The following is a 26,802-nucleotide window of genomic DNA, read 5'->3' as shown; positions in this document are numbered from 1 at the left end:
CCCCTCCTTGGAGCTGGCACCCAGCAGCTGTAAACAAGGTGATTGGTACAGGCAGGGAGGGAAGTTTGGTGTCCCATTCCCAGCCTTCCAGTGTTCAGAGAGGGGCTGAACACTGTTTTTGCTGTTTCTGAGCTGTGTCCTCACCTCATGCACACTCGTCATTGGAGGGCCAGCAGGTGTGTGCTGTGCGAGCTCCTTGGGGACACACAGCAGTGAACACATCAAAACATGAACAGGAATTCCTATTCTCCGGCTTTAAAGGCAGAGTATTTTTGTTTGGAGATCTCTTTGTGGAGAGGGTTACTGAGGCTTTAACACGTGCAGAAGTTATAAGGTCACTGTACTGTTTGTGTCCCTCCACCCTCCTTCCACTCATCAGCTAAGTTATCTCTGGAGAGTGCTGACACAGGGAAATTGCTACTACTTTGTCAGTTCCCCCCCCCCCCTCCTTGTTTTCCCGAGTTTCACCTCTCACCCACATCTGTTTCCTATGAATTTATCTTTGTGGAGAGCCCAAAAGCCTTGATGCTGTGGGTGAAAACTGCAGAGAGCCTCTCCAAGTCTGTCCAGGACTGATTTCTAAGGCTGTAACTCGGGTGGCTCAGGCTGAAGGGCTGCCCTCTGTGCAGAGGAGGTGCTGCTGGTGGCACATGTGACATTTTGGGGATATTTGTTGCTTACTCTGGCTATCCATGACTAACAGGACAAGAGAAGGGGCAGATTAATTTATCAGTCAGGAGCACATGGCAGTGGAAAGGAACACAGGCAGTTTGAAGCAATCTTAGCAAAGATGCTGATGGGAGCAGTGTAAATGGGGAGAAATGCCCCAGCCTTCCCTGGAGTGCTGGGAGGGATCAGAGGCAGCTCCAAGGCCTCAGATATCAGTGCCTGAATTCTTGTTGATGCCTGATGGCAGGAAGGTGGAGGGAGGTTTGTTTGCAGTGGACACAAAGCTGGGAGAGTGGTTTGGGGCAGCTGGGAGAGCCAGGGTGAAACCAGTAACTGCAGAGGGGCTGAGGGTTGAGTAGAAGGGAGGAGAAGGGTGGGGCTGTGCCAGCTCCAGAGACAACACAGAGCAGCCATGGGGATCTCCCCCACCAGCCACAGCAAGCAGTGAATGGGAAGCCCCTTGCACATGAGGGATTCCTGCTAATTAACTAAACCAGCCAGGGCTCGCTGGGAATCTCCAGCCTCACTTCATGTTGGTGGTTGTGTTGGTGACTTCTCTCTGTTCCTCCTTTAGTACTGAACTTTGTTAGATCAGTTATTAAGTAAGGCGAGCGTTTTCTATCACTGGCTTGCAGCAGCAAGAGAGCAAGTGCTTTGTCATAGCAGCAAAGGTTCCAGATAAGTGTTGGGAGAAGGAGAGCTGGAGTGCACTGGGGCTGTGAGTTAATGGAAGTCTGAAGGCACACAGCTCACTCGAGGAGTTGTAAGCAGCCTTGGGATAGGCATGTAACAGGAGAAGGGTTGACATGAGGCAGTAAAAGGGAACTTCTTTCCTTTCTTTTTTTTTATCTGTCCTGTTTCTGTCTTGGTTACACAACGTGGGCTCTGTTCAGCGTGGGAGTTTGCATGCAGAGTTCCTCATGTAAGGGCAAGAACAGAAAGCTGGGGATATAATTGATCTGTGTAACCTAAACCCATTTTGAAAGAATAGAAAAAGCTAATTACAGAGTAGGACTTAAAGATGCATCAATCCTTTAGAAAAACAGAGAAGGCAGGTGAGCTGCCAGTCCCCCTGGGAACAGGGTAGTTAAATCCAGGAAGGATTTTTCAGAGCCAGGCCAGTCAAAGCAGGGTGGCTGCTGCAAAGCCATTCTTCATCCTGATGCCTGCAGTGAGGGTAGGAAGCTTTTCATTTGAGCAGGCTGCTGCTCAGTGCCAGGCCTTGTCAGCCTGGTGTCTGCAACCAAAATAACTGATTTGGCTGTAGCTGTCGTTAGTTTTGTTAGGGAAAAGATCTCTGAGAACATGACAGCTGTGGATTAGGAGGACATTATTTTTGTATCCCTTCGGGTTTGGCTGGGTTTAGTCTCCTGTGATTGCCAGGCCATTGCTGTATAGTTGTTTTAATAAATTAATGACTCTCCATCCCTAGGTTTTTACCCTGCTGCTACATGGGATACCTGTCTCCTGGGTGCTTTTTCCTGCTCAAAGCAGAGCTCATCAGGTTTCCCTCATTCTTCTGCTGCTCTGCTTCTCCATTTCTCACTGATTAGAATAAAAAACTGGACTGTGGAGGGCATGTGTCCAGCATGGCTTTTCCCTTCCCTCCTTCCTGCAGCATTTTAAATCTCATCCTAACTCACTGTCCTCTCTCACCCCATGTAGAGACCACCACCAACGGCTCTGAGCTCGACAACAGCACAGCTTCAGAGCACAAATGGCCTTCCTGCAACGCCCAGGATGAAATGCTGAACTTGGCCTTCACCATTGGCTCCTTCCTGCTCAGTGCCATCACCCTGCCCCTGGGAATTGTCATGGACAAGTACGGCCCCCGCAAGCTGCGGCTGCTGGGCAGGTGGGTGTGCAGGGCTCCAGGGGGGCTGAGGGTTCACTTCCCACCCTGTCTGGCTGTTGTGGGGTCCCTGCAGCCTTGGGAAGTGTCTGAGGGATGGGGCTGGGATCTGCACAGGGCAGCAGAGCAGCTCTGGGGTGATTTCAGCCAGCACAGTGAATTGCTCCATAAGGGAAGGGCCTGGAACTCCATGTCCACACTTCAGCTCTCCAGTGCTGCTCTGTGATCCCTGTCCAGATGGAGCCTGGAGGAAGAGCGGAGTCATTTGTGAGTCAGGGAGGGTAGCTTTCTCCTTGGGCTGGGAGCTATGTCCTGAGAGGCACAAAACCAAGATGTTACATCATTGTTTGCAGGCTGGGGAGTTAACTCAGGGATAAACATGTCCTGTTGCCTTTCCCAGGGCCCTTCTCTTCCATGTGGTGTGTGTTGCTTTCTGCCTCAGACAGCAAGGTTGTCAACTGCTTCTGGCATGGCACGGAGGGATTAGTGACTTCTGGGATCAGTGGACCCCAGCACTGTTTTAACTGTCACAATTTTAATGCAGTGAACTTGATTAGAAACCAAACTGGCCTGTGGGCAGAGTGGGAAAAACAGGGCAAGTCTCTGAGTCAGACCGTACCAGAGAGGAGTTGAGTGCTGGGGCTCAGGACAAAGGCTGCTGCTGCCTTTGGTCACCCTGAGGTGAGGGCTGGAAAAACTCTATGCTGGAAAACCAGTGGGAATTTGGGTCCAGACAGAGCTGCGTCAGTGCTGGGAGGAAACGTTCCTGCCCCAGCCCTTGTGCAAGGCTTGCCTGTAATACTTGTTTGCCAGTAATATTTGGGTATTTCCCTGGATTTTTCTTTCCAAATTGCCAGCTTCCCTCCCTCTTACAGAAAGTGCCCTGTGAGGTGCTGAGGAGGTAGAAGCAGCTGTAATTTACTGTGGGTAAGGCTGTTTGTGAGAAACTGATGGCTCTGGTTCCCTTTCAGTGCCTGCTTTGCCGTGTCCTGTGTGCTGATTGCGTACGGTGCCAGTAACCCTGACTGTAAGTTGGCATCTTTCTGCTGAGCTGGGAGCGTTTCAGGGCTCTGCTTTGGGGTTTTTTGGGGAAGCAAAGTTCAGACTGTCACCCCCCAGTGCTGTACTGGGGTCACAAGCCAAGCAATCTGCCAGGCTGAGGGAGCCAAGTGGCTCTGGGAAGGGCTGGTGTTTCACAACACCAAGTGGAGAGTGTAGCAAGGGCCAAACGTCTGAGATACCCAAGGTCTCTTAGTTTTGTGTTTGGGCAGGGCCAGGTCCTGTAAAGGAGCAATTCCAAATGAGTTCCTGGCTTTTTCAGGGTTGGGAAATAGGTAATAGCACACAATGTGTAATTGGCTTTTTTAGCAGAGGTAGATGGAGCTTGCCTCTCAAGAGCAGATAGCAAGATGACCCTTTGGATTGTTTGTTCAAGTAAATCTTCCTTTTGAGACCCACCAGACAAGCTGCATCAGCAAGTCTGTGCATTAGAGAAAAGGAACCCTTCCATCCCCTCCTGAGCTGCCCTGGAGGAGAGCCCTGTCCCTGCCAGTCTGTGTGGCTGGGGAGATGTGTGCTGGGTCAGGAACAGCGTGACATGTCTTGAGGGCATTGATCCACATGTCAGAACCAAAGCCTTTAGGGCTCTGTCTCCTTTCCCTCTGCACCCCAATGGGAGCTGAGGGCAGGTTTTTTATTGTTGCAGCTCTGTCTGTGCTGATATTCATTGCCCTGGCTCTGAATGGCTTTGGTGGGATGTGCATGACCTTCACATCGCTCACGGTAAGTGAAGAGTTACTACCTGACTGCTTTATCCCTCACTGTGGCTGTGAGCTGGGCTGGCAGGCAGGAACAAAGTGGATCTTCTGCCTGTGGCTTGAATAGCACGTGTTTGTGTTTGGTACAAAGGGTCAGTCACCCTTGGGAGTGAGTCCTTGGTTGTTATTCTAAAGCTTGTTTTCCCCAATCGGTTTTTTTTCACCTGCCCTTTGTATCTCAGGTGAAGGTGGGGGAAAAAAAGGAAGTGTTCTTGTCTAGGGCTCGTAATGTGCCTGTACATGCAGTGCTCAGCTACTTGGCACAGGCTGGACGTGTGTTTGCACTGGATTTAGCACTGACATCATGCAGGAAGAATAAGCAGGGCACAAACCCTTGCAGCTGGGTATGACCAGCTTTCTGCAAGCATGGTTTGCATCTCACCCCCATGGTTCTTCCTGATGACAAGAGATTTTGCTTTTCAGAAGGGTGAGAGTCCCTCACAGGCTTCTTTAGAAATGCTGTGTTGTTGGGTGTGCACAGCCCACTTGGATATGTTCAGGATTGTATGGAAAGCTTTGGTCAACAACTGTCAGCTGGATCTCTCTACATTTTGGGGTTCTTTCTGCCTGGAGGCAGAAGCAGTATCATTCTCCAAATAACTGCTTTATTTTCTGCCTCATTACCCTGAATTGTTGTCAGTGTGGCTCAAGCAGGGCTGGGTGGAAAGTCGCCCAGAAAACAAGCCTGGGAAGCACTGATTTTTTTTTTTTTTTTTTTTTTTTTTTTTCCCTCCCCTGAGCTGTAGTTGAAAACTTTCAAATTTGGACTGCACTACCTTGAACTTGCTGTTGAAGTAAAACTTCCTGTTAAAGTTACCTCTAATTTAACAGGGCTTAGACACTGGCTGAACAAGGCTTAGACACTGGCTGAGGTCCTGAGACATAAATTTGGCAGAGGCTGGCTTTAGAGAGCTCTCTGTGTACCATGGTTTTGCTGCTGCTGTTGCTTTCATATATTCAAAGCTTTCAGAGCTCTGTGCACATGTTGCTCTCTCCTTCATATGTGGTTCTTCACTTGAAGCCTTGGCTGTGACCCCAAGGAACTGTGGGGCAAATGTCATCCTGCTTCAAATAAAAGCAAGGAATAGGGGAGCATGTCAGTAGTGCTGTGGGAGAGGAGAGGGTTCCCATCCTGCTGCTGCCAGCATTGATTATTGTCTCTCTGGGTGATTATTAAGGGGTCACAGATTATTTTAGAGCCACAGGTGATGATAGGAGTGAGGGCAGGATAGGGCAGGAATAGATTGGGTGTGCTGTGCTGTCGCTTTCAGCAGCAGAAGTAAGCAAAGCCACTTGTTAGTGCCCTCATTAGTGAGCCAGTTCTGCAGTGCCAAAGAAGAGCAGCAGCAGGAAGAAGGTCAGCTCTTCCAAGAGGAGATCCAAGGCTCGGGGAGGTCTGAAAGAGGCAGTGATGTTGTGAGCCACACATGCCTCAGGTGGAGCCCATCCCCTCAGTGTGTTCTGCAAAGAGCTGGGGTGGCTTCAGGCCTGACTTCTCCAATCCACAGGCAGGTGTAGCTGCTTGTGCAGCTGCACAGAGGCATTTTGGTACCTGAGGCGTGTGAATGTAATTAAAAATAGCCTGAAGTGGGAGGGAAGCACTTCTTCACCTGCACCACTGCATAGCTGTGCTGCTGCCTGTTAGAACCAGCTGCATGTTGGTTGTTGGCAGCTTACAGCTTTATCATTCTGCCTGCAAGCTGCACTTGGTGTGTCAAGAGCCATCTTCTGCTGTCACAGGGTGATGCCTTGTGGATTCCTTCCAGCTGTGGCCCCTGGGGACAGGCGAGGGAGGGACACAGGGACAAGCTCATGGGCTGTGGCCTGAACACACTGATGGGCTGAACGCTGAAAGGGGACACTCAAAAGACCTTTGTAAGGACCTTCATTACCGAGGAGATGACGAGCCCTGCTCGTCCCGGTGCCAGGGGAGCTCGGGCTGGCTGCCGCAGGCGCTGGCTGCGCACACAAGTCACAGCAAGGTGACTCCCTGCTCCTGCCAGCTGCAGGTGACCCGAGGTGCTCCAGGAAGTGGGTCAGACCCACTGGTGCCATGGTCCTTGGCCACCCCAGGCAGGTTTTGTGGCAGGGTGTCCCTGAAACCCAGCTTGTGGGGTGTCAGGTGTTGACACCTCCCGGGCCATGGTGCGATCTGGTGGCAGGGACCCTCAGACAGGGATAAACAGGATCTCTGAGGATTAGAGCCTGGGACAGTGCTCCACAAAGCTGTGCCTCTTGAGTTTAAAGCCTTTTCCAGCAACAAGTCCCCAGGGTATCATGAGAGCACATGGCAAGCTGTGGAGCCAAAACAAGCTGCTGCTCCTGGGTGCCTGGTCTGTGGCTTGGGGAGGAGGGGGCAGCCAGCAAACGCTTCCCAGTTCTGGGAACAAGGTCAGGCTGTGCCTGTTGTTAAAATGCAGAGGGGAGATTTCTGCCTCGTGACTTGGTCTTGGCCAATATAAGTGAAGATTGGAAATGGAAACAGATCTGTGCTGGTGGCTCTGACAGCAACACAGGAATCTGGCACTGGTTCTGCTCCGAAGCTATTTCATGCAAAGAAATAAACATGTGTGATAAATTACCACAAAGAGCCTTTTATAGATTGTTCTCTGTCCTGTTTTCCTTTCAAAGAATTACAGCTGCTTTGCTCTGATTTTCTGCTGCAAACAGCCCCCTTTAATCAGAGATGGGGGACTCTGTGTAGAGAATCTGTTTTCTTGGAAATATTAGGAAAACTTAGGACTCTGTGAGCTTTTGTTTGTTGGAGAATGGGAACAGGAGTTTCCATATGCTTTGGGCAAAGGGGGCAGTTTGAGGCTTTTCTGCAGAACATATTTTTAGTGTCTGTGTAACTTCCAAATACACCCCCAATAGGGAAAACAAAGTTTAATTGAACAAAAATACCATTTTTCAGTAGTTTGGTTCTGAATGTCTTGGTTTTTTTCTACTGTTCTTTCAAACAGTCCTTGCTAGAGGAGGGAAACAGGCTTTGGTAGCAATGCTGTGCTGTCTTCTGTATATGGAATGTCTCCAGGGAAAAGCTGGAAAATAATATAAATTATTATAAACTCACCGTAGGGCAGATGAGGAAAAAAATCTGCAAGAGGAAATGATTTATCAGTTTAGGATTACAGACCTGCAATAAAGGACTCCAGTAAAAAACAGTTACGTGTGGCAACATTCACTGAGTGTCTTTGTGACAGGGCATAAAGTTAATATTGCATTGAGTGTTAGTGACCTTTAAACAAGAGGCTTAAGAGTTTCTGTCGTCATAGGTCTTGCAGAATTGGAGCTGTCATACCAGAATGGGCAGAAGTTAGTGGAGGAGTCTCTTCTGGCCTGCGGGGATGAGATCAGAATGAGGATTAGATCCTTTTTGGTGGCAGAAAAACAGAGCTCACTTGCTCCGTGGCTTGTGTTTTTTATTGCTTTTTTTTTTCCCCTCCTCTCTGTGGTTCATTTTTTCCAATGCTTGCTAGTATAAAGACACCATGAAAAATGACTTGGTAAATATTGCATGTTGTTTTTGTATCTGGTCTTTAGATGAGTCCTGCACAGGCACTGCCAGTGCTGGCAGTCTGAGAGGTTTTCTGGTCCTGAAGGGACTTTTCCCCCTTCATCTCCCCTCTGCCCCTCCAGGTAGTCCCACATTTCTCTCCCTTCAAAGTGCTCAATGTTTGCAGTTTCTGCTTTGATTGGGCTGGATGTGACATTAAATCTCTTCTGTCCATTTTTTTTAATCTAGCTGCTTGCTGGGTGCCAAATTGGATTTGAGGAAGTCTTTAGCCTTTCTAGGACTTCTGTCCCAATCAAGGCAGAAATAGCCTTGGGTTCTCCTGCTCGTGGCTTCCTGTTCTGTGTCTCCAGTAGCCCTCAGAGCAGGAGGATCCACCTGGAAGTTCCTTTCCTGCTGCATGAAAAAAGCTTTTTGTGGACTCTGGATCTCTGGGGAAAACCAGCCTGAGCCAAGAAGCAGCTGTGTTTGTGCAGCTCTTGCCCTGCCCTGAGCTCCCCAGCAGGAGCAGCAGTTTTGTTGTCATTTCTGGACATTATTTTAGGTTTGGGGTGTTTGGAATGAAGCAAATGCCCATCCTGGTGACAGCGACCAGCCTTTTTTACAACCCTCAGATATTCCACTCAGCAGATGCTGCTTTCTGGGGAGGGAGTGTGTAAATGGAGGCCAGTGCTTCTAAAAGGAGATTTTTTCAGTGCCTGGTAACAGACCTTTGGATCCTTTAGCCGTTTCCTGTCTGCAGCTCCCGGGAGCAGCCTGCTGGCAGCTCTCCCGCATGCGGGGTGATGGGTGTGGGGATGCTCCGCAGAGCAGCGCAGCCTCTTCTGCCTCCTCCTCCTCCTCCTCGGGGGTTCAGGGGCAGCATCAGGCTCAGCACATCACTGCTGCTGCTCCCCAGCCCGGGGTTATCTGAGGACCTGCAGCCTGCAGTGCATAGGAAGCTCTGCAGTGAGGCTCGGGGATGATAAACAGCCAGATGGGTCCCGGAGTGCTCCTGCTCAGGAATATTTTTGCCTTGTAAACACGCCGTGACACAAGCCAGATTTGCTTGCCTTATATGCTGCTCCTGGGAAAGATGGATTTGTTTTTCAGCCGTGCAAGGGGAGTGTGGTGGCAGCACTTGCTTGCTCAGGCTGATATTCTCGGAATCATTTTGTTCTGCAGCCTCTTTGCAAAGATGAAGGGCTGCTCATGCTTTCAGTCCTGGAAGGCATCTGCAGTGTCCTGCTTTGAGGTCCTCTGAGGCTGACGTGGTAGTGATGCTCAAGTGAATTTGGGGAGTGACCCAAAAAAAAGGAGGTGGAAAGGAAATCTGCCAACCTGCAGCAGAATCTCTGCCCATTGAGCAGCTTTAGGAGGTGTCAGCCCAGCTCTCCATAGCCTGACAACTTCAATGCTTCTCCCTGTAATTTCCAGTTTCCAGGCCAGCATTAGTGAGTGATGGAAACTTGTTCACTTCTGGTTGTTTAGGAAAACAGGGGGTTCTTCCTTTCCCAGGAGAGTAGGAAGGTCTCCCAGCTGTTTCTGCCTTTGGATCTTGAGTGGAAGCAGGGGCTGGTGAGCCCTCCTGGGAGTGATTCTGCTGTTCAGGTGGCAGAAGTGGTTGCTGTGAACTGCTGCTGGCTGTCCTTACCGAGGGCTTTGCTTTCCCAACAGATCCTTGCAGAACCAGCCTGGTCTGCTCTCAGCAGTGCCAGCACACCTGATGGGAGCCCAGGCAGTGAGGTGGGGTGGGTGGCAGGAGTAGCAATGTCAGGTGTTGCCTGCTGTAGCAGTAGCTGTGCCGAGTGATAAATCCTTGGATATCTGGTGTTTGTGATTCCTCCTCTGCACCTAGCTCTGGGATAGTGTGCTGAGGCATCTGAGCCATCCCAGTGATGCAGATATGATCAGCAGAGAGAGTCTGCTGCCACAGAAGGAGCCGTGGAGATGGCTGGAAATGGAAATGCAAACAGCAGCACCATTTGTGCTTGTCTCTGTTCCTTCTTGTTATAACAGGAACTTTCTGGTCTGCTGCAAAGGATTTGGGTGCTGACCCAAGGTGCATAAACAAAGCTGGCAGTTCAAGGTGTTGCAGGGTGTGTTAAAGACTGCAGCCTGTGTCTAACAACCCTTGACTAAAAAGAGGGTGATAAACAGAGAATTTGGGCACGTGTTTGTGAGAGAGGAAAAGTGGTGGCTAAAGGTTTGGGGTAAGGAACTTTTAAAGAAAGCACAAGAGCTGGAGCAAATGCTCCTGTGCTAAAGGTGAATGATGCAAAATATGCTGTCAGTCTGGAAAGAAGCAGCATCAGTAAGCACATAAATCTTGGATTGTAGACATTCCCTGTCTCTGGAGACACCAGTGAAACCTGCAGAGTAATATCTCGAAGAGCTAAGTCATGCCTAAGTAAAACTGGCTGCTTCACATTCTGGTGTCCAGGAGGATTAATCCTAAATGCCAATATCTTCTCAAGAAAGCCTCATTCCCTTGGCAGCAACCTGCTTCAAATGATTTTCCTCTCTCTCCCCAGCTGCCCAACATGTTTGGTGACCTTCGTTCCACGTTCATTGCTCTGATGATCGGCTCCTATGCTTCCTCTGCTGTGACTTTTCCAGGAATCAAGGTGAGGCTGTGGGATCAAGCCTTGTGAGTGGAGGTGTTGTGCTGGTGTCTTGCCCTGTTTAGCAATTATGTGAAAAGAAAGAGGGGCTATTTGCTAAAGCACTTTCTTAGAGATGTGCATTTGCAAGATTCAGTTCCTGTCTGTATTAGAGACTTCCCAAGTGACTGCCTCAAGAATGCAGCAGATAGAAAACTTTAGAGGTGCTAAGTAGAAGTGAAAAACTAAAGGTTTTTTTTTTTTTAGAAAAGATTGTTTTGGTAATCTCCAAGTTGTATATATATATATATATATATATATATATATATATATATATATATATATATATATATAAAATTTAATACACATATGTATTTTATCTGTGTGATTGTCACCAATGGTTGGCTTTGAACATAATTTATGGCTGGCACATGGCACTGAAGAGACATGAGATGGTCACCTGGGCTGCCTGGATGGATCACCTGCTTCTGAACCAGGGATGTTTCATTGCTGTCTCAGGTGTGCAGGGAAATTCCTGCTGGTTTTCCAATAAAGTCCTTGTCACAAAATTGTTTTTTGTTACCACTTGAGTTCAACCCATTTAAGTGTATCATGATGTTCTTTCCCTGTTCCTCTCAGACCTCATTCCAAGAATATTGAAGCATCTTTCTGCTCCTGTAGCCAAACCCATATTCCCTTGTGATTCCCAGGTTATATATGACTTTGGGGTCTCCTTCATCCTTATCCTGCTTGTCTGGGCAAGCTGTGCAGGACTCGTTTTCCTCAACTGCTTCTTCAACTGGCCCCTGGAGCCTTTCCCAGGACCAGAAGACATGGACTACTCGTAAGTCTCCAGGGCTAATCCCATTCCTAATCCTCTAGGAAAAGCTGGCACAAAGAATTTAGAGGAGTAGACAGGGAAACCCTTGCATGTTGTTTGTTGCTGCCACCTCTTAGGCTCAGGATTTCTGTCTGCCACTAGTATGTGATTACCTGTGCAAAGTAGAACTTTCCAAACTGTGGGAATTACAAAGGGAAAATGATCTGTTTCTGATCATAAGTATTTTTATATTGATTTATGCCACGTTGGCCCAGGGAAAATATCTCAGTGTGCTCTGGATCAAAACCATTTGTGGGTCTGTAATGGAAACCAGTGCCTTAAATCCACAAATAGCCTTTCTGACTCCTGCAATGTCGCTGCCTCTGACTCCTCACCCTGTGTTGCAGCTCTCACGCTCTTTGCAACCCAACAGGGTGAAAATAAAGTTCAGCTGGCTGGGATTTGACCACAAAATCACTGGGAAGCAGTTCTACAAGCAAGTGACGACCGTGGGGCGCCGCCTCAGTGTGGGCAGCTCCATGAAGGGCCCCAAGGAGCCAGCAGCTCTGCAGGAGAACAACAAGCTCTGTCTGTCTACAGTGGACCTGGAAGTGAAGTGCCAGCCTGACAGTGCAGGTGTGGTTCTGGGGTGCCCCAGGGTGCTGGCACAGGCCTGTTGGTCTCCCTGCTCTGCTCCAGACCTGTTTGGAAGGGAGCAATACGTGATCCAGGTGTTGCCAGGGCCTCGTGCCACCCACCAGGACTGGAACAAGGAAGTTATATAAGGAATTGTGTCCTTGTGTCCTTCCCTGAATACAAATGGTCTAGCCAGTGGGGGGGACAACACATGGGAGCTGCTGTGGCTGCAGGGGGACAGGGCAGGTGGTCACTTCTGGCTCTTAGGTGGATTGTTGCCATCATGACCAAACCTTCATTACTCAAGGGCCTCATAGAATGGTTTGACCTGGAAGGGACCTTAAAGATCATTTAATTCCACCCCTTCCACCAGAACTTGTTGCTCAAAGCCCCATCCAACCTGGCCTTGATGGTGAAAGCAAATGGTTTGAGGCTTCTTTTTGTCCTAGTCCACTGAATCAGGCCAGCCTTTCCTGCTGCCTTGCCCCAGGCACTGGTAGCCAAACTCCAAGTATCTGCAGCTGTTGATCATGGGAGTTTGTGAGGCACCAGGTGAACTGCTCAGAGCTGCCACTGGCACTCCTAGCCAGGAGAGGCCAGAGGCAAAACTGTGAATGTTTGCCAGGGTGTGCTGCCTTCTTCAGAGGCTCTGTTATTCCTTCTGCAGCTACTCCCTCCTTCATGAAGAGTGTCTTCAGTCCCATCCTGCTGCTCAGCCTCATCACCATGTGTGTCACTCAGCTGAGGCTCATCTTCTACATGGGAGCCATGAACACCATCCTTGAGTTTCTGTCTGGAGACGAAAGTCAAGGTAGGGAAACCTCTGAAGACCTTTACCTGCTTCCTTAGGGCTGGGAGCTGACCCAGACTTGGTCAGTGGAGGCAGAGCAGCTGATTACTCAGCAGATACTCTGAGCAGGGCAATCCATGGTGTCCAAGTGCACTGACAGCTGCTGGGAGGCTCCAGGGAAGGGCTGGAACCAGCTCAGCACAGAGGGGCAGTGAGGTAGATGCTTGAATGTCAAGCTAATTTTAGCCCTGTGTCAGATACTACCCCACGTTATTTCCCCACACAGGCTGTTGCAAGTAACCTCTGGGGGTGGACTGCTAATTTTTATTTTAACTGGAAAACCTATTTCATCAGGTATTTGCTTAAGTTATCCCAAGCAAGCAGAGAATGCAGAGCAGCTGACTCTCATGAGTAATAGTTGGACTCGGTGCCTCAGCCCAGCACCCAGAGGGGGGAGAAGTAAAGTCAGAGATGGTTTTTTGTGCAGTTGGTGGGTGCTGGGGAGGCTCAGGGCTGCTCCCTGTCCTGGACTCCCTGCATTTATAGTTCTGATGAAGTTCATGGAGCAAACAGGAAAGAGTACATTAGTTTACTGTCAAAAATACCCAGGATTGCAAAACAGGACTTAGCCTTTTTTTTGTGTTTTGTTTTTGTCCTTTGTAGTAAGATCCAGTTTGAACTTGTTAAATCTGGATTGCATGAAGCTGATAAATCAAGAGGCACTCCTCTGAAAACAGGAGTGGGCTCTGGGGGAGGGAAAGAAACTCAGGAAACTCCAAGTGCCCTGGCATTCCCTGAATTGCTTTGTTTCTTGAGCCTCTGACAGCCTGCAGCATTCAGCTCTTTATCTCCTGGCTCAGGATCCAGCTTAGACATTAAACAGCTAAACAGGACAAACTTCACACTGCCTACCTTTCCCAACACTGCTTCCTTTTCTGCTTACCTTGTAACTCTGACACTGCTTTTTAAAAATTATTATTTATTTTTACCCTGGATTGCTGTACTAATTTAATTTTCATTTCTTTCCTTCTCCTCCCCTCCTTGGAATTTCAGAATTAATATTAACTATATAAGCTGCCAATTCTGCTTAGATCCAGCTCCTTGCTAAAGCAGGGATCGTGCCCCTTGAGTATACTGCAATTTTTCTGTGCCACCTTTAAGATTTCTTCCTATTTTTTCCCCCTTCCTCCCCCTGAATGTAGCCTGGGCTCATTGCAGTGCAGTCGCTGTCTTGGTGTTTCCATGGCATCAGCAAAACAGTGGTATTGTCTGGTCTCAGCAGTGTCAGGCTCTGCTGCAAGAGCAGTTCCAAGGCACGTGCAGCTCTCTAGAAATGTAATCTGTGTGTGCATCAGGAGAGGATGGGATGCTGCTCCCTCGCATTCCTCGTGATTCCTGCATTTATTCTCTTGGGTGGGGTTTGCTCAGAGAGCTCCCTCCACCTGCAGCTGCCCTTGGGAGCACTGAGGGAGGGAAGAGGAGAGCTGAGTCAAACCCTGCAAGTGTTGTGGTCAAAAGTTCAATATTCCTGGGATTACAACGGGAGAGAAGGATGTAGGGAAAATCATGCAGATAAGTAGTGAAGTCTTTAATTGCAGTGAGGCACAGTGTCCTTGAAAGGTCTCTCCATGCAGGTTATGGTGACTTTGACCTGTCAGGAAACCAGAAGGTGGAGAGAGCAGTCAGCCTGTGGCTACTCATCTGCTGAAACCCCCCAAAAGATGAGGAAGAAGCTTAAGGGTTCATTCTGTAAACGACTGTGTAATTGTGTTATAGGAAGGCAGGGGAGAGGAGGCCTGTTGTGCCTAGAACCTGAAATTTGTCTCTTTCATAAATTGTCACCTTGCTCTCAAATGTGGTGATACTGAGAGACCTTGGGGAGAATCAGGGCTGGAAAACTCAGCACTGTGAGGTGCTTGCTCAGGGTAGTTTTGAGGGAAAAGCATCTCAAACAGGAAATGTAAAGGCTTGTGCCCATGTATGCTTCCTTTGCTGGATATTCTTGCTTTTTCTCCTTGGGAAAGAATGTTTTTTAAGATGACAGATAAGCTGGGGGGGGGCTTGTTTTGTAGCAGCTACTGTCTTTCCTCCCCTTCTCTTGCTGACCCCATAAATTTCACTCCCTCATTCAAGCTGGCCTCTGCCCTTGCTGTTTAGAGCCTAAGATTAAGTGTTCAGGGTAGCATAAAGAGGCAAAACATGACAGCGTGGCTTGCTTCTTACCCTCTATTAAAAAATAACCAGACAACAGTAAATCAGCTCCTGCAGTGTTCATAGAGAGTGATGCCACCTGTTTCTCTTGGCTGCAGCAGTTGCTATAATGAGAGGGGATGTGGGGTCACTTCAGGGCTTGCCTTTGTGGGAGGAACAGGGCCATGAATGTGAGTTTGGAGGTTGGAAGTTCCTCTCAGCTCCTTTGCCAGCAGCTGGAGCCAGGAAAAGATCACCAGGTGCCACGCTTGGGCACAGCAGAGCAGCCCTGCTGGGGTTTGCTGCAAGTGTCTAGGAGAGAGAGGCTTGTTGGAAACTTTCTCTCCATTACCAAGTGGATTTTGGTGGAAATCCTGGCTGTACTGTTTTGGCTAGACTTAAAAAGGAGAGGGACAAATGAAGATTTGAGCTGCTTTGCTTACAGGGCTGTAGCTTGTGCTCTGTGCTGAGATGGGCAGTTTCAGAATTACATCCTTATTTCGAAGCTGTGGCACACCATGACTCACCAGCCCTTCTGTGTAGTGCCTCAGTCATCACGTGGGCTGCTGAGAGGAAGTGGAAAAAAGCCTTGCAGGGTGGGGGAACTGCTCAGTAACAGGAGGGGACAATTTCTTCTGAGTCTGCTGGCATCAGCTTTCTCTCAGCAAGCCGTGGAGACACTTCTCTCATCATTAGCACGAAATTTTTATCACTTTGAGCTTTTTAACAATTGTTCACAAATGCTGTGATTTTTTTTTTTTATGTCATCTCCTGTCCCCTTTCTTCCAAACTCGTCCATTCAGCACAAACTGGGTTAGCCTTCACCTTCCCAGCCTGATTGTCCTCACTGGAGCATCCCAGCTGGAGAAGCTGTAGCTGCAGTTCCCAGCAAGGCAGGAGAGGAGTTGACTAATGTAGGCTTAGCTGTGCAGCACACAAAGCTTATAAAAACTTTTACTGCTGGTCCTGCCTAGAATAAACCTCACTGGCTCTAAGTGGGTGCCGTGTCCCCATTTTTGGAGCCCTACCTGCTGCTGCCCAGAGAATTCCAGTGCAGGATCAGAATGGCTGAAGGAAGTGTGCCTAGCATGTCCCTTCTGATGTCTGGAAGGTTGATGAATGACTGGGCTTTTAATAAGAGAGGTGATCAATGGGAAGGATTTTTTCATATTTTTTTCCTATCGCTTGGACTGAAAACTATTTTTAATATTTTTTTTTCCCCCTACAGTGGCTTTCTACACTTCCATTTTTGGGGTCCTGCAGCTGCTGTGCCTGCTGACAGCGCCTGTGATCGGCTACATCATGGACTGGAGAATGAAAGAGTGTGATGATGGCTCAGAAGAGAATGAAGAGAGCAACGCTGAGCAGTGCGTAGTGTGCGCCACACGGGACATGCAGCCACCTGGCAGGCCCCCTCTGCTCTGCCTTATGTGTTGTGGGATGAAAGACTGAAAAGAATATTGGCTCTTCAGTATAGAAAAGAAAGCCTGAAGGAAGACTTGATAATTGCAGAGGAAAGGAGCAGACTATCTTCCATGTCCACTAAGATCAGTCAAGAAGAGCAAATTTAAGTTGTAGCAGGAGAGGCTCAGACTTCCCTCCTAGCCTAAGAGTAAGAGTAACAGCACTGAAATAATTACCCAGATGTTCCTCAGCTTTCACTGGTGGAGATCCCAGCACCTCCATAGGCAAATCTGTAACCAAACTGGTGTAGATAGTTGATGTGATGTGTAGAGAATCTTGCTGTGAGTTCCAGCAGCTGCTGGAAGTGTTTGTAACCCAGGTTTTGCTGTCCTTCCAGAGGTGACAAGAAAAAGAAAAAGCGTGACCGTCAGATCCAGAAAATCACCAACTCCACCAATGCCTTTGTATTCACCAACTTCCTGCTGGTTGGATTTGGAATCACCTGTCTTATTCCTAATCTACCCTTACAGGTGAGTAGGTGAAATGGGTGGGGTGCTGGCAGAATGACAGCACCAGTGCCAAGAGAACCTGCTGGTGGTGGCAGGAGGGCTGGGACTGGCACTGCTGGGAGACTTCCATCCTGCTTTGGAAGCCCCACTTTTAGAGCAGAAACAAATAACACTGTGCAGTTTAGAGCTCTTGGGAAAACCTGAACAAGCAGCTATAGTTAAAATGCCAGTTGATTCAGAATTTATTTGCACTTAAAAGTTTATGCAGCTGGCCTGTGTGGCAACAAATTCTTGCCCACTAAGACCCTTTCAGCAGTGCCTGTACATTTAAACTGGGCTTGATTTAAGCTGCTGAAGGTTGGAAAAACCTGCTGCAAGAAGCATAACACGGTGATGTGTACAGCAGCTTATTCCTGCGTCAAATGCTGTGCCCAATGGTACCTGTGGGATTATAAACCTGTTAAAATATTTATTCTGTGGCACCACCTATTTTTGGCAGAGGAGTTTAGTGATTTTATGCTATACTTAAGCACGCCTTGATGATGCAGACAAACAGCTGCAGTTGGCTCATACTTGCGTGTTGTCCGCAGTAACTTGTGGAAAATTAACTAAATTGGTGGCCATGGAAAAGCATTGTGATCCTGGCCAGGGGTTGCTGGGGACAGGTCCTTGCAGCAGTGCCACCTACAAATGAGAGAGGTCTTGTGGGTGTGCAAAGTAAGGAAAAGCAGTGCCTGGAGACAAGTACAAATTTGTTCCCTCGTGCTGATATTTCAGGTTTTGGGTGTGGGTTTCTCAATCCTACCTGAAAAGAACAGCTTTTAGGAATGGCTGGTGTTGGGTTCTGGCCTACCTGAGTGGGTGTCTAGGATGTGACATTTTTCTGCTTCTTTTTTCAGATTCTGTCCTTCATTTTGCACACAATTGTGAGAGGATTCATCCACTCAGCTGTGGGAGGCCTCTATGCAGCTGTGTAAGTCTCTGGTTCCCCATAAGATGTAACTAGCCTGATAAACTTGTCTGGGGTGATGGGCTGTCCAGGGGAGAGGGAGATCAGGAATGAGGTCTTCATGGTCAGAGGGGAAAAATGATGCAACTTGTTTCCTCAGTCACTTCTAGACATGACAATAGCTGGACTGAAATCCCAGTGCTTTCCTTGTTTAACAACAGAGAGACTAAACTATTGACACACAGGTTATATAGTAAAAACTCAAGGCTTTTTTTGTCTTGCAATGAGCAGATGTGTGCATGTGCCCAGGTAAAACATTAACATGACTGAAAACATCGCTGCTGCTCTCCTCTGAAGTTGACATTGGTAAAACATTGCTCAAGATACCATTAGTGATGCCTCCTCCCTTTCCCAGGACAGATCACCCATCCTGTTTCCAACTTAGCAAGTTATCAATAGCTGAATCTAAATACTCTCTTCCTCATTAAGCAATGTTTTTGGTCTTGGAAACAGATCTGTCCCTCAGTGCTGAGAGGCTGGACAGAGGAACAAAGAGGAGCTGTTCTCTTTCAGGGAATCAGAGATTTGTTGAGGTGGGAAGAGACCTCTCAAGACCAAGGTCAGCTAGTGCAGGTTGTCCAGGACATTTTGTTCAAATATCTCCATGGATAGAGGCTCCACAGATTCTATCTGTCAAAGGTTTAGATCTCTGTGTCTGGGGACGAGCGAACACATCTAAGACTCTGCTTCAGAAATGTATAAACTTTTGGCTCCCTGGCAGCCAGAAGCAAAATATTTTTGTCTTGGGCAAGGTAAATAAATGTATGTTGCAGTACATATCACCTTACTTGTAAGCTAATCCTATTTGACCGTTGCAACTCTGGAACTTCCTGGAGCTGAGGTATTTTTGCTTAGAGTATGACTTTTTTGAATATTTTAAGGTTTTGATTTGCTTGTTTCTTTCCAAGTTTAGTTTAACCTGACTCTTTAAATACTGCTCAGTCATGGAAAGAGAAAGATGTTAGAAGATTCCTGAGATTTATTTTCCTATTAATATTATCTGATACCAGCACTTGCCAGTCAACAGTGTTGTTTAGTTTGACATAGGATCAGACTTGTCCTCTAAAAAGGAAAACACTAACCTGTTGTGCAGGTTTCACTCACCTCCAAAGGGAGCAAATTGTTATGACCAGATGAAAATGATTGCTCAGCCACTAGTGTTGTCATCTGGATAAAGAAGCCTTGTTTTTAACTTGTAAATATCCACACTCTGCTCCCTGTGCAATAGAAACAGGAGCTGTATAAGCACTTCCACTCGCCCACAGTAGAGCTGCAAAACAAAACAAGTGCTGGATCTGATATTACTAAAGTCTGAGAGCTCAGGATAAAAATAATATGAAGAAGAAGGCTCCAGCCTTGGCACCAGTTCCATTCTGCTCTCAGGAGCAGCCATGCACAGCACAGGGTATATTAAATACCCTGTTAAAAGGGGCAGTTACACAGTGCAGGAGGGAGTTCTGCACGTTATGCCTCTCTTGGGACTCTACTCATGTTGGTCTCTGTTGTTACTGGACTGGGAATGAAATCTGACCTGGGTGATACGAACAGTCAAGGTGACACATAATAATGCTGTTGCTTTCTTTGTTGACAGATACCCCTCGACTCAGTTTGGCAGCTTGACAGGGCTGCAGTCATTGATCAGTGCCCTCTTTGCCCTCCTGCAGCAGCCTCTCTTCATGGCACTGACGGGACCTTTGAAAGGAGACCCCCTCTGGGCAAGTTCTTCTCAGTTTTGATGTGAAAGCTTGGGGGTTAAAATGATTTTTGGCTCATTTAAGGACTCCTGTGCATGGACCAGGGTGAAAAACAGCCGTAATTTTACATGTCCCTCAGTCTGCTGTTACCTTGGTGCTGTCCAGGAGACCTTTCCCTGTGTGAGTAATGACTCCCTGGGCAGGAAAGCCAGTAACCCTTATGGTGAATGGAAAGGGAGGAAGGGAATGCTTTCCACTAACAGTTTATGTGGTGAGTCAGAATCTGTCAGGTTAAAATGGATGAGTGTGAGCAGACCTCAAAATTGAAGGAAAACACTGTGACGCTTGAGAGCTACAAGCTCCAATTACCAGTCAATTTTGGATTGCTGATGCTAATGTCCAAAAAGCCAAATGGCTGTTGAGGGCAGGGCTAATGTGGTGTCTTGCTGGGAGTCTGGGCAGCTCAATAAAATCATGACATGGTGATCTTGGGGAGAATTCTGGTCTCTAGGCTGCATGTGCCCATGCCTGTTGCTCTTCAATCAACAAACTTGGTGTGAAACACCTGCAGCTCCAACAGCCCTGCCTGTTCTGTTGAACAAGACTCCCACAGCTATAATCCAGAGCGACAAAGTCTTGCAGCATTTAGCTTGTACACAGAAGGTTCTCTGGGCACGGGAGTGTAAATATGAAAACAGTGGAGGATGTTGGCAGCACACAGAGCAGGGCGTCTCCTGGTTTGCCCACAGCTGGGTGATGTGGGCTGGGCTCTGACACGGCTGCATGCGTGACTGGGTTGTTGTCTTCTCCTAACCAGCCTAATTGTGATTTGCTTTCCTCCTGCAGGTGAATGTTGGCTTGCTTGGCCTGAGCCTCCTGGGTTTCTGCCTCCCAATCTACCTGGTCTGCTACAGGCGTAGGCTAGAGAGAGAAAAAAAGCAGAAGATGGAAGATGCCAAACTTTTCTTCAAAATCAATGGCACTCCCACTGAGGAAGCCTTTGTTTAAACTGGTGCTTCATGTACAACATCCCCTGTACAAGTTCCTACCACATCTGTGGGTTCTACCTGTGGTGTAAGCCAGGACTTTTCTCCCCTGGCTCTGCCAGTCTTTGCTCATCACTGGAGTGAGGGCTGGACATCATGACTGAGACTTCCTCAGATATATGGCAGGAGGAGACTTCCCACTCCTTATTCCAAAACACGGGACACTTTTCCTTTTTATAAAGGCCACACAGCTATTGTGTCTTAAATTATCCCCTGATCACACTCTCCAGCAGCAGAGAGTTTGCATGGGAAACTGGGGAGAGAAGGAATAGAGGGATGGGGGAAGAGGGAAGACAGACCATAATTTGAGTTTGCAAATGTAACACACCACAGTCTGTTTTCTCCCCTTCTTCCCCTAAACTTGGCTGACACAGTCTCGGATGCAAGCTGCACTGTCCTCCCTCCCCAAGGCTTCATAATGGTCTTTCTGCTTGATGTGTAGCTGGAACCAGTGGTTTTACTGTCTCTCCAGACATATCCCTGTTTCTGAGGCAGGGAAGGGGGTTTTATTCCTATGTGTATGAGCACAGCTTCAGTGTTTTGCTAAATGTTGGCTGCTAGCACTGACAGCTCCCAAACCTTTTATTACTGTAAATGGCACAGACTGTGAGCAATGGATCTGCCTTCCACACTGAAATGAAGAGCCTATAGTGGACTGCTGGTCCTAGACCAAGCCTTGGGAGGCCTGGACTTCCTCTTCTTCCCGGTTCACAAACTCACCTGTACGTGTTTTAAGCTGTCTGCAGTCCTGGAGCCTCTGAGATAAGAATTGGATCCTGTTTACCGATGAAGTGCTTTGAGACTTTGTTGCCTTTTGCCTCTTCTTCCCCTTGACACGCCCCTGGGAAGGGAGCAGCAATGTGTATTCAGTAAAGTGGAGAAGCTTCTTGAAGCTGAGTTCTGGGGCTTCAGATACCTTGGTGTTCACGTGCCGTGAGCTGACCTGCTGGTGAAAAGGACCAGGAGTGCAGAACACTCCTTTGTGTCTGGTAACTGGATCCTGTGGACATGTGGCAGGTTGATGTGGTGATGTCATTTTTCCTTTAGCCATAGCTTATTTACATTGCCATCATAATGGTCACCAAGCTGCTGAGCACCAGGTTACTGTGACTGACCAAAATGCTGCCAGTTTGGCTGTTCTAGGAGCCTTCTACATTGTTGATGCTCTGTCTGGACAGAGCACCTGGTGATTGATTGTATGGTGAAGCTGACTGCCACAGCAATACATGTGGGTAAAGGTGCCCCAGGCCTCTTCACACCAGGGAGGGAATACAAAGGGAATTTTTAACCTGCTTATTTTTATAGAGGTTTTCCTGTCTAAAGCAGACTTTTCTGCCCTTAACCTTCTTGTTGAGGTTCGTAGCTCAGGCTCTGTAGCCCTGTGTTAAGCACTGCACCGAGTGGAGCTGCTGGGAGCAGGACTGTGCAGGGGTGAGGATGAGCATCCCCAGCGGGTGCAGGCACCGACTGCACTGGGCTGAGCTGGTGGCTGCGGGAAGGTTGGGGCAGAAATAAAACAATTATGGAGACCTAGTGGTGGTGTTTTACTGCAAAGCCTGGCAGGGGATCAGACATTCAACCCGTCTATGTCTGGTTGGAAAGGTACAAGAAACAACACCGTGCTGCGACCTTCCTGTGACAAATTACCTGGAAGCTAAGCTGGGTGTTTACTCCTTCTCTGGGGGTTTGAAGGAGGCAGAACCTCAGCCCGGGCAGGGCTTCAGCTTTGCTAGAGAGCCCAGAGGCGCGGCAGCGGGGCCGGAGCCCCGCGGGTCCCTGGCTGGTGGCAGGGCCAGCGCTCCGTGGGCCGGCAGCGCCATCTCCAGTCGCTGCTGCTGCGCACTCCGTGGTACCTTTTAGTCTTCAGTCACTCGTCTCAGAAGGATTCACCACTTGAGGATTTTACACATCTGTGATTTTTTTTTAATGTGTTGCCTTTATTAAATGTGTTTGTTTCAAGGCAGCTGTACTCCCTGCTGTCAACACTGTATTCTTCTGGAACTTCTTGTGTTTTGGTGATGATTTAGTGAGCTTTCCATCTTTTCTTTGAGCAATAATTAAGAAGGCAGAATTTTGATTAATTTTGCTGGTCATCTGTCTTGTCTCAAGTACATGTTCAGAGACACACCAGCAGTGGTACAGCCAGAGGGCTTTCTGCAGATTTCTGCAGATTTCTGCATTTTGTATTACATTTTGAGAAGAATCCTGTTCCTGCTCAGAGGTACTCGTGACATGACAATGACAGATTAAGTATCAGGTGCATGAACCTCCATCCATAGTCTGTGTCCTAAAGCAGAGTTGGTGTTTTGTGTGCTAGCCCAGCATTACTTCCACCTCAGTTTCAGAATTGAATGTGATATCTTCCACTCTTATGTCACTTAAATGCCTGTTACAAATATCTTAGCAAAAGAGTGGAATAGAGAGTGGCATATTTTAATGTAGTCTTAGTGGAGATGCTGCTGCCTTTTAATTTAACTGCACATACTTCAAAGAACACAGTTTTATTTCTGTCATCTGCCTCCCTACTGCAGTTCCCAGATGCTGCCCTTTCTTAGGGCTATCTTCAAATCCAGTTTCATCTGATAAACTGGTGAATGTGTGTGCTTGGTGGCACCATGACCAGAAAGCTGCTGGTCAGCTGTGAGGAGTACAGCTCATGTCCTGGTGGGTACAGAGGGAGCTTTTAGCTGTTCAGGGTTGAACAGACAAATGGGATCATGTTCTGGGGCCATGCAAAGTCAAACTGGAATTCTTTGCTGCAGAATGTAGTGGGGAACAGAAGTATCATTTTTTTTTTAAGAAAAAGCTGGTTAAACAATGGTCTGGTGCATCCACTAACTCAGGGAGATTTTAAGTTGCTGTAAATAAGAAAGTTATGCCAAGGAAAGATACTTGTCTGCATGTTCTGTCTTGTAAGAATTGGCCAAAGCTGGAGAAAACACGCTGGGCTAAAGTGAAACACTGGTCTGATCTAATGGGGTGAAATTTATTTTGACAGTTGTGAACCAAACTAATTTCAGTCTCATATTTATCTATCAAAAACCTGTATCTGCATGCAAGATGTGCAAACACTCTACTGATTGTGACATAATTGTTTCAGAGCTGCACCTCTTGCAGCAGTGGGGTCAGTGGAAGGCAATATTCTGCCTTCAGATTCTTCTAAACATTGTCTTGCACAGCAGAAACACAGCTGGGGTGGTCCTGTCATGTGTGGTTCATCAGGGGCAGTTTGCCTCGTCCTTTGACGCTTAGGGAAATAGAGTTGTGGGTTATGTACATTTGGAGTGGAAAACAGCATTGCTGCTTCCCAGCTGAGTGTTTCAGGACCAAGACAATGCCTGGTGCACTCCCTGCGTGCATGAACCACCTTGTGGGAAAAATAAATGGGCTACCAAAGACTGGAGAGTCACAGCAGTTAGCATCAATAATGCATTTTTCTGTTAGACTCAAATATAGGTCAATGTGTTGAACTGCTCTCATAATTCCTAAATTATGAACTTGTAGGACTTGGGGTCTTCTGTGTCATTTGTACCTCCTTACCCTAATCCATATGGGAAGTGCAAGGAGGGTGGCCATGGGAAAGAGCTCCATGGAAGCAACCCCAACGGAATGTAAGGAAGCACAAACTTGACCTGTGAGTACCTCAGAGTCAAAGGTCTTGCTGTGTAAAGCGATTGCACCTTCTGGAGACACTGCTCCCAGGCTCTACAGCCTCTCATGTGCATTTAATCTGCATTTGTATTAAAAAAAAAACCATGGAATTCACAGAGTGGGGAAGGGAGGGTGACAGCTTTTTGCTTTCGCTAATCTGTCAGAACCTAAGCCCTGTTGACACAGCCTTTATAGCACTAATGCAATGACACGATGTCAGAAGTAGCAGAGAAAATCTGTGCTGTTCTGCTTAATAGGACACTTACACTATGACAGTCACTGAGTAAAGCTATATCTGGATCCTTGAGATGAAACTGGACACAGATGTCTGGGAAAAAAAAAGGGGGCAAATCTTGCTGAGACACCAACTTAACTGCAATGCTGCTACAGCAACTGAAATGTTCAACTCCCACAGCAAAGCCTGGCCTCTTCATGCTCTGTGTGCAAAGGAAAGTTGCAGGATAATGAGATTTTAACTAAGTCCGTAAATCACTAAAATGTTTTCAAGTAGGAGATTTCCCTCTTGACAGGCTGATGAATTTGGAAAATATGCTACAAAATTCAAAGCAGATACTGTAGGGTAAAAGGAATGAAATTTCTAAACTACACATATTTGCTACTCTTTTCTTCCCCCTTTAATTTTTTTTCCTGCATCTGCAGAGCTTTTTGGTATTCCCTACACCCCAGTTTAAAAGTGCAAAGTGCCCATAATGGAAAATAGTATTACAGCAGGATTCCTGTTGGGAATTGACTGGTTTGGGGGGTTTTTTAATTAAAAAAAAAAAAAAAAAAAAGGCCACTTCTGATTCACAATGTTATCTTCTCTGGAATAGGTGAAACAATGATGTGTTATGTAGCTGCAATCTTACATGTTAATTATAAAGCCCACAGGTCCTTGTTTTCCTCCATGTGCTGCCAGCCTGTCTCTGTGCAATCTGTTTTTACCAGGTGTCCTGTGCTCCACGTTGTCATCCTACTGCTGTTTGTCACTTCCTTGTGCCTGACCCTCTGTCACCTGCTTTTTATTCTGGAGACAATCCCCTCTTTCAGAAAACCCACTCTTTAACCTGCCAGCATTACCTCTCCCACCTTTTCCTGTCCACAGAATTTTTTGTAGCGTTTGCCGAAGTGGAATTGTAAACTCCTCGGGGCAGGCCTGTGTCATCTTCTCTGTGTTTGTAAGGTGATGTGCACTCTTGCAGTACTATCTCAAAATAAAGTGTTAATAAGTTAATCATTGGTTTTCCTTCTGAGGGTGAACATAATAAAAGCATTGGTTGCTTCCTAACAAGATTATGGAACCATGAATGCTTTATAGGGTGGCATCTGCCAAAGGGCAGGACCCAGGTTGAATATTTCCTTGACTCTTCTCTAGGTTAGGAGCTAATAGCCACTGCCAATTACTTTTTTTTTTCTCCAAATGAGTTTAATCTCTGAGAAAAAACTCCACACCCTGTAGGTGGCAGGTTGAGAATGAGATTGAGCTCAGCTCTACAGTGTGAACTGCTGTTAAATAGTGAAAAATGAACAGTATGGCCTTAGAAGGGAACAGCAAAGCTGCACGTCTCAGTTATCCATGCCTTAGCTTGGTGATGCTAAATCTGTGGTGGTTTACTTTTCCAATCCAATAATGACAATCATTGAAAATGCCATAAATCATGACCTAGTTGACAAGGTGAAGCCCATAACCTGAAGCCACTCACCCTGTCTGACTGTAGCACTGACTTATCCCCTGGCTATTTGTGTTAATACCCTGGTCACTTGTCATTCCCCTTCCCCACCCACCCAAAAGAGGGGGGCCACGAAGTTACAAAAATACTGGAGCACATCCCCTATTGAGACAGGATGAGAAATTTGGGTCAGTTCAGCCTGGAGAGGAGAAGGTTGTGTGGAAACCACAAAGCACCTACCAGTATCTGAAGGAGCTACAGGAGAGCCAGAAAGGGACTCTTTGTCAGGCACTGTAGTGATAGGACAAGGAGTAATGGGTTCAGACTGGAAGAAAGGAAACTTAGGTTAGATATTGGGAAGAAATTCTTCTCTGTGAGGGTGGTGAGGCCCTGGCATGGGTTGCCCAGAGAAGCTGTGGCTGCCCCATCCCTGGAAATGTCCAAGGCCGCGCTGGACAGGGCTTGGAGCAATCGGGTCTAGAGGAAGGTGTTCCTGGCCATGGCAGGGGGTGGAACAAGACTTTGGGGTCTTGGGGTCTCTCCCAACCCAAACCATTCTGTGATTTAAGGGAACTTACTGGTGGCAGGAGGGAAACTTCTCGGGAACCCCAGTCCCGAGCTGAAACAAGTAACAACCATGCAGTTTACACCTCTTGAGAGAACCTAAAGAAGCAGCTATAGCTGAAAATGAGTTGATCCAGAACAACCTGAGGGTTTGCCAGGAGAACCCTGCCAGCGGCACTGCTGGGAAGACTGCGGCACGGCTCTGGCAAGCCCAGCCTCGAAGCCGAAACAGCACCGCGCGGTTTACGCGTCATGAGAGAACCTAAAAAAAGCCCAAACACCAAAAAAACCCAGGCGCTTTCGTTCGAAACGTCAGCGCCCATGCAGGCAGAAGCCCGTGAGGGAGGCGCGCGCTGCCTGAGGGGGCCGGGGGGCGGGAAGAGGC

The 26,802-nt window shown here is 47.6% G+C and overlaps 1 protein-coding gene and 1 long non-coding RNA gene across 4 annotated transcripts in view; one reads left to right on the top strand and one right to left on the bottom strand.

Annotated features, from left to right (window-relative positions):
• The window catches only part of SLC43A2 (solute carrier family 43 member 2), a 31,499-nt gene extending 6,082 nt beyond the window's left edge, over nt 1–25,417 (top strand). The window contains exons 3-14 of the mRNA XM_053995230.1: nt 2,335–2,524; nt 3,493–3,548; nt 4,227–4,303; nt 10,366–10,458; nt 11,145–11,278; nt 11,688–11,890; nt 12,558–12,701; nt 16,099–16,237; nt 16,672–16,804; nt 17,683–17,756; nt 19,384–19,507; nt 20,333–25,417. Of these exons, the coding sequence (XP_053851205.1) occupies nt 2,335–2,524; nt 3,493–3,548; nt 4,227–4,303; nt 10,366–10,458; nt 11,145–11,278; nt 11,688–11,890; nt 12,558–12,701; nt 16,099–16,237; nt 16,672–16,804; nt 17,683–17,756; nt 19,384–19,507; nt 20,333–20,494 (1,529 nt within the window). The 3' untranslated portion in view covers nt 20,495–25,417. The remainder of the gene's footprint in view (nt 1–2,334; nt 2,525–3,492; nt 3,549–4,226; nt 4,304–10,365; nt 10,459–11,144; nt 11,279–11,687; nt 11,891–12,557; nt 12,702–16,098; nt 16,238–16,671; nt 16,805–17,682; nt 17,757–19,383; nt 19,508–20,332) is intronic.
• Nucleotides 7,016–26,769, bottom strand: LOC128817093 (uncharacterized). 3 transcript variants are annotated; one of them, XR_008440096.1, is made up of 4 exons: nt 26,432–26,769; nt 26,094–26,178; nt 18,897–19,009; nt 7,016–7,379 (listed from the first exon to the last, which is right to left on the bottom strand). It is a non-coding gene; the product is annotated as an uncharacterized LOC128817093 (long non-coding RNA). The 3 variants fall into 3 exon arrangements; XR_008440095.1 differs by lacking the exon at nt 7,016–7,379 and adding an exon at nt 14,100–14,331; XR_008440097.1 differs by lacking the exon at nt 18,897–19,009.
• Between the last annotated feature and the right edge of the window lie 33 nt (nt 26,770–26,802).

The sequence above is a fragment of the Vidua macroura genome, chromosome 20 (assembly GCF_024509145.1).
Source record: "Vidua macroura isolate BioBank_ID:100142 chromosome 20, ASM2450914v1, whole genome shotgun sequence".
Lineage (NCBI taxonomy): Eukaryota > Metazoa > Chordata > Aves > Passeriformes > Viduidae > Vidua > Vidua macroura.
This window is presented reverse-complemented; position numbering and strand designations above follow the sequence as displayed.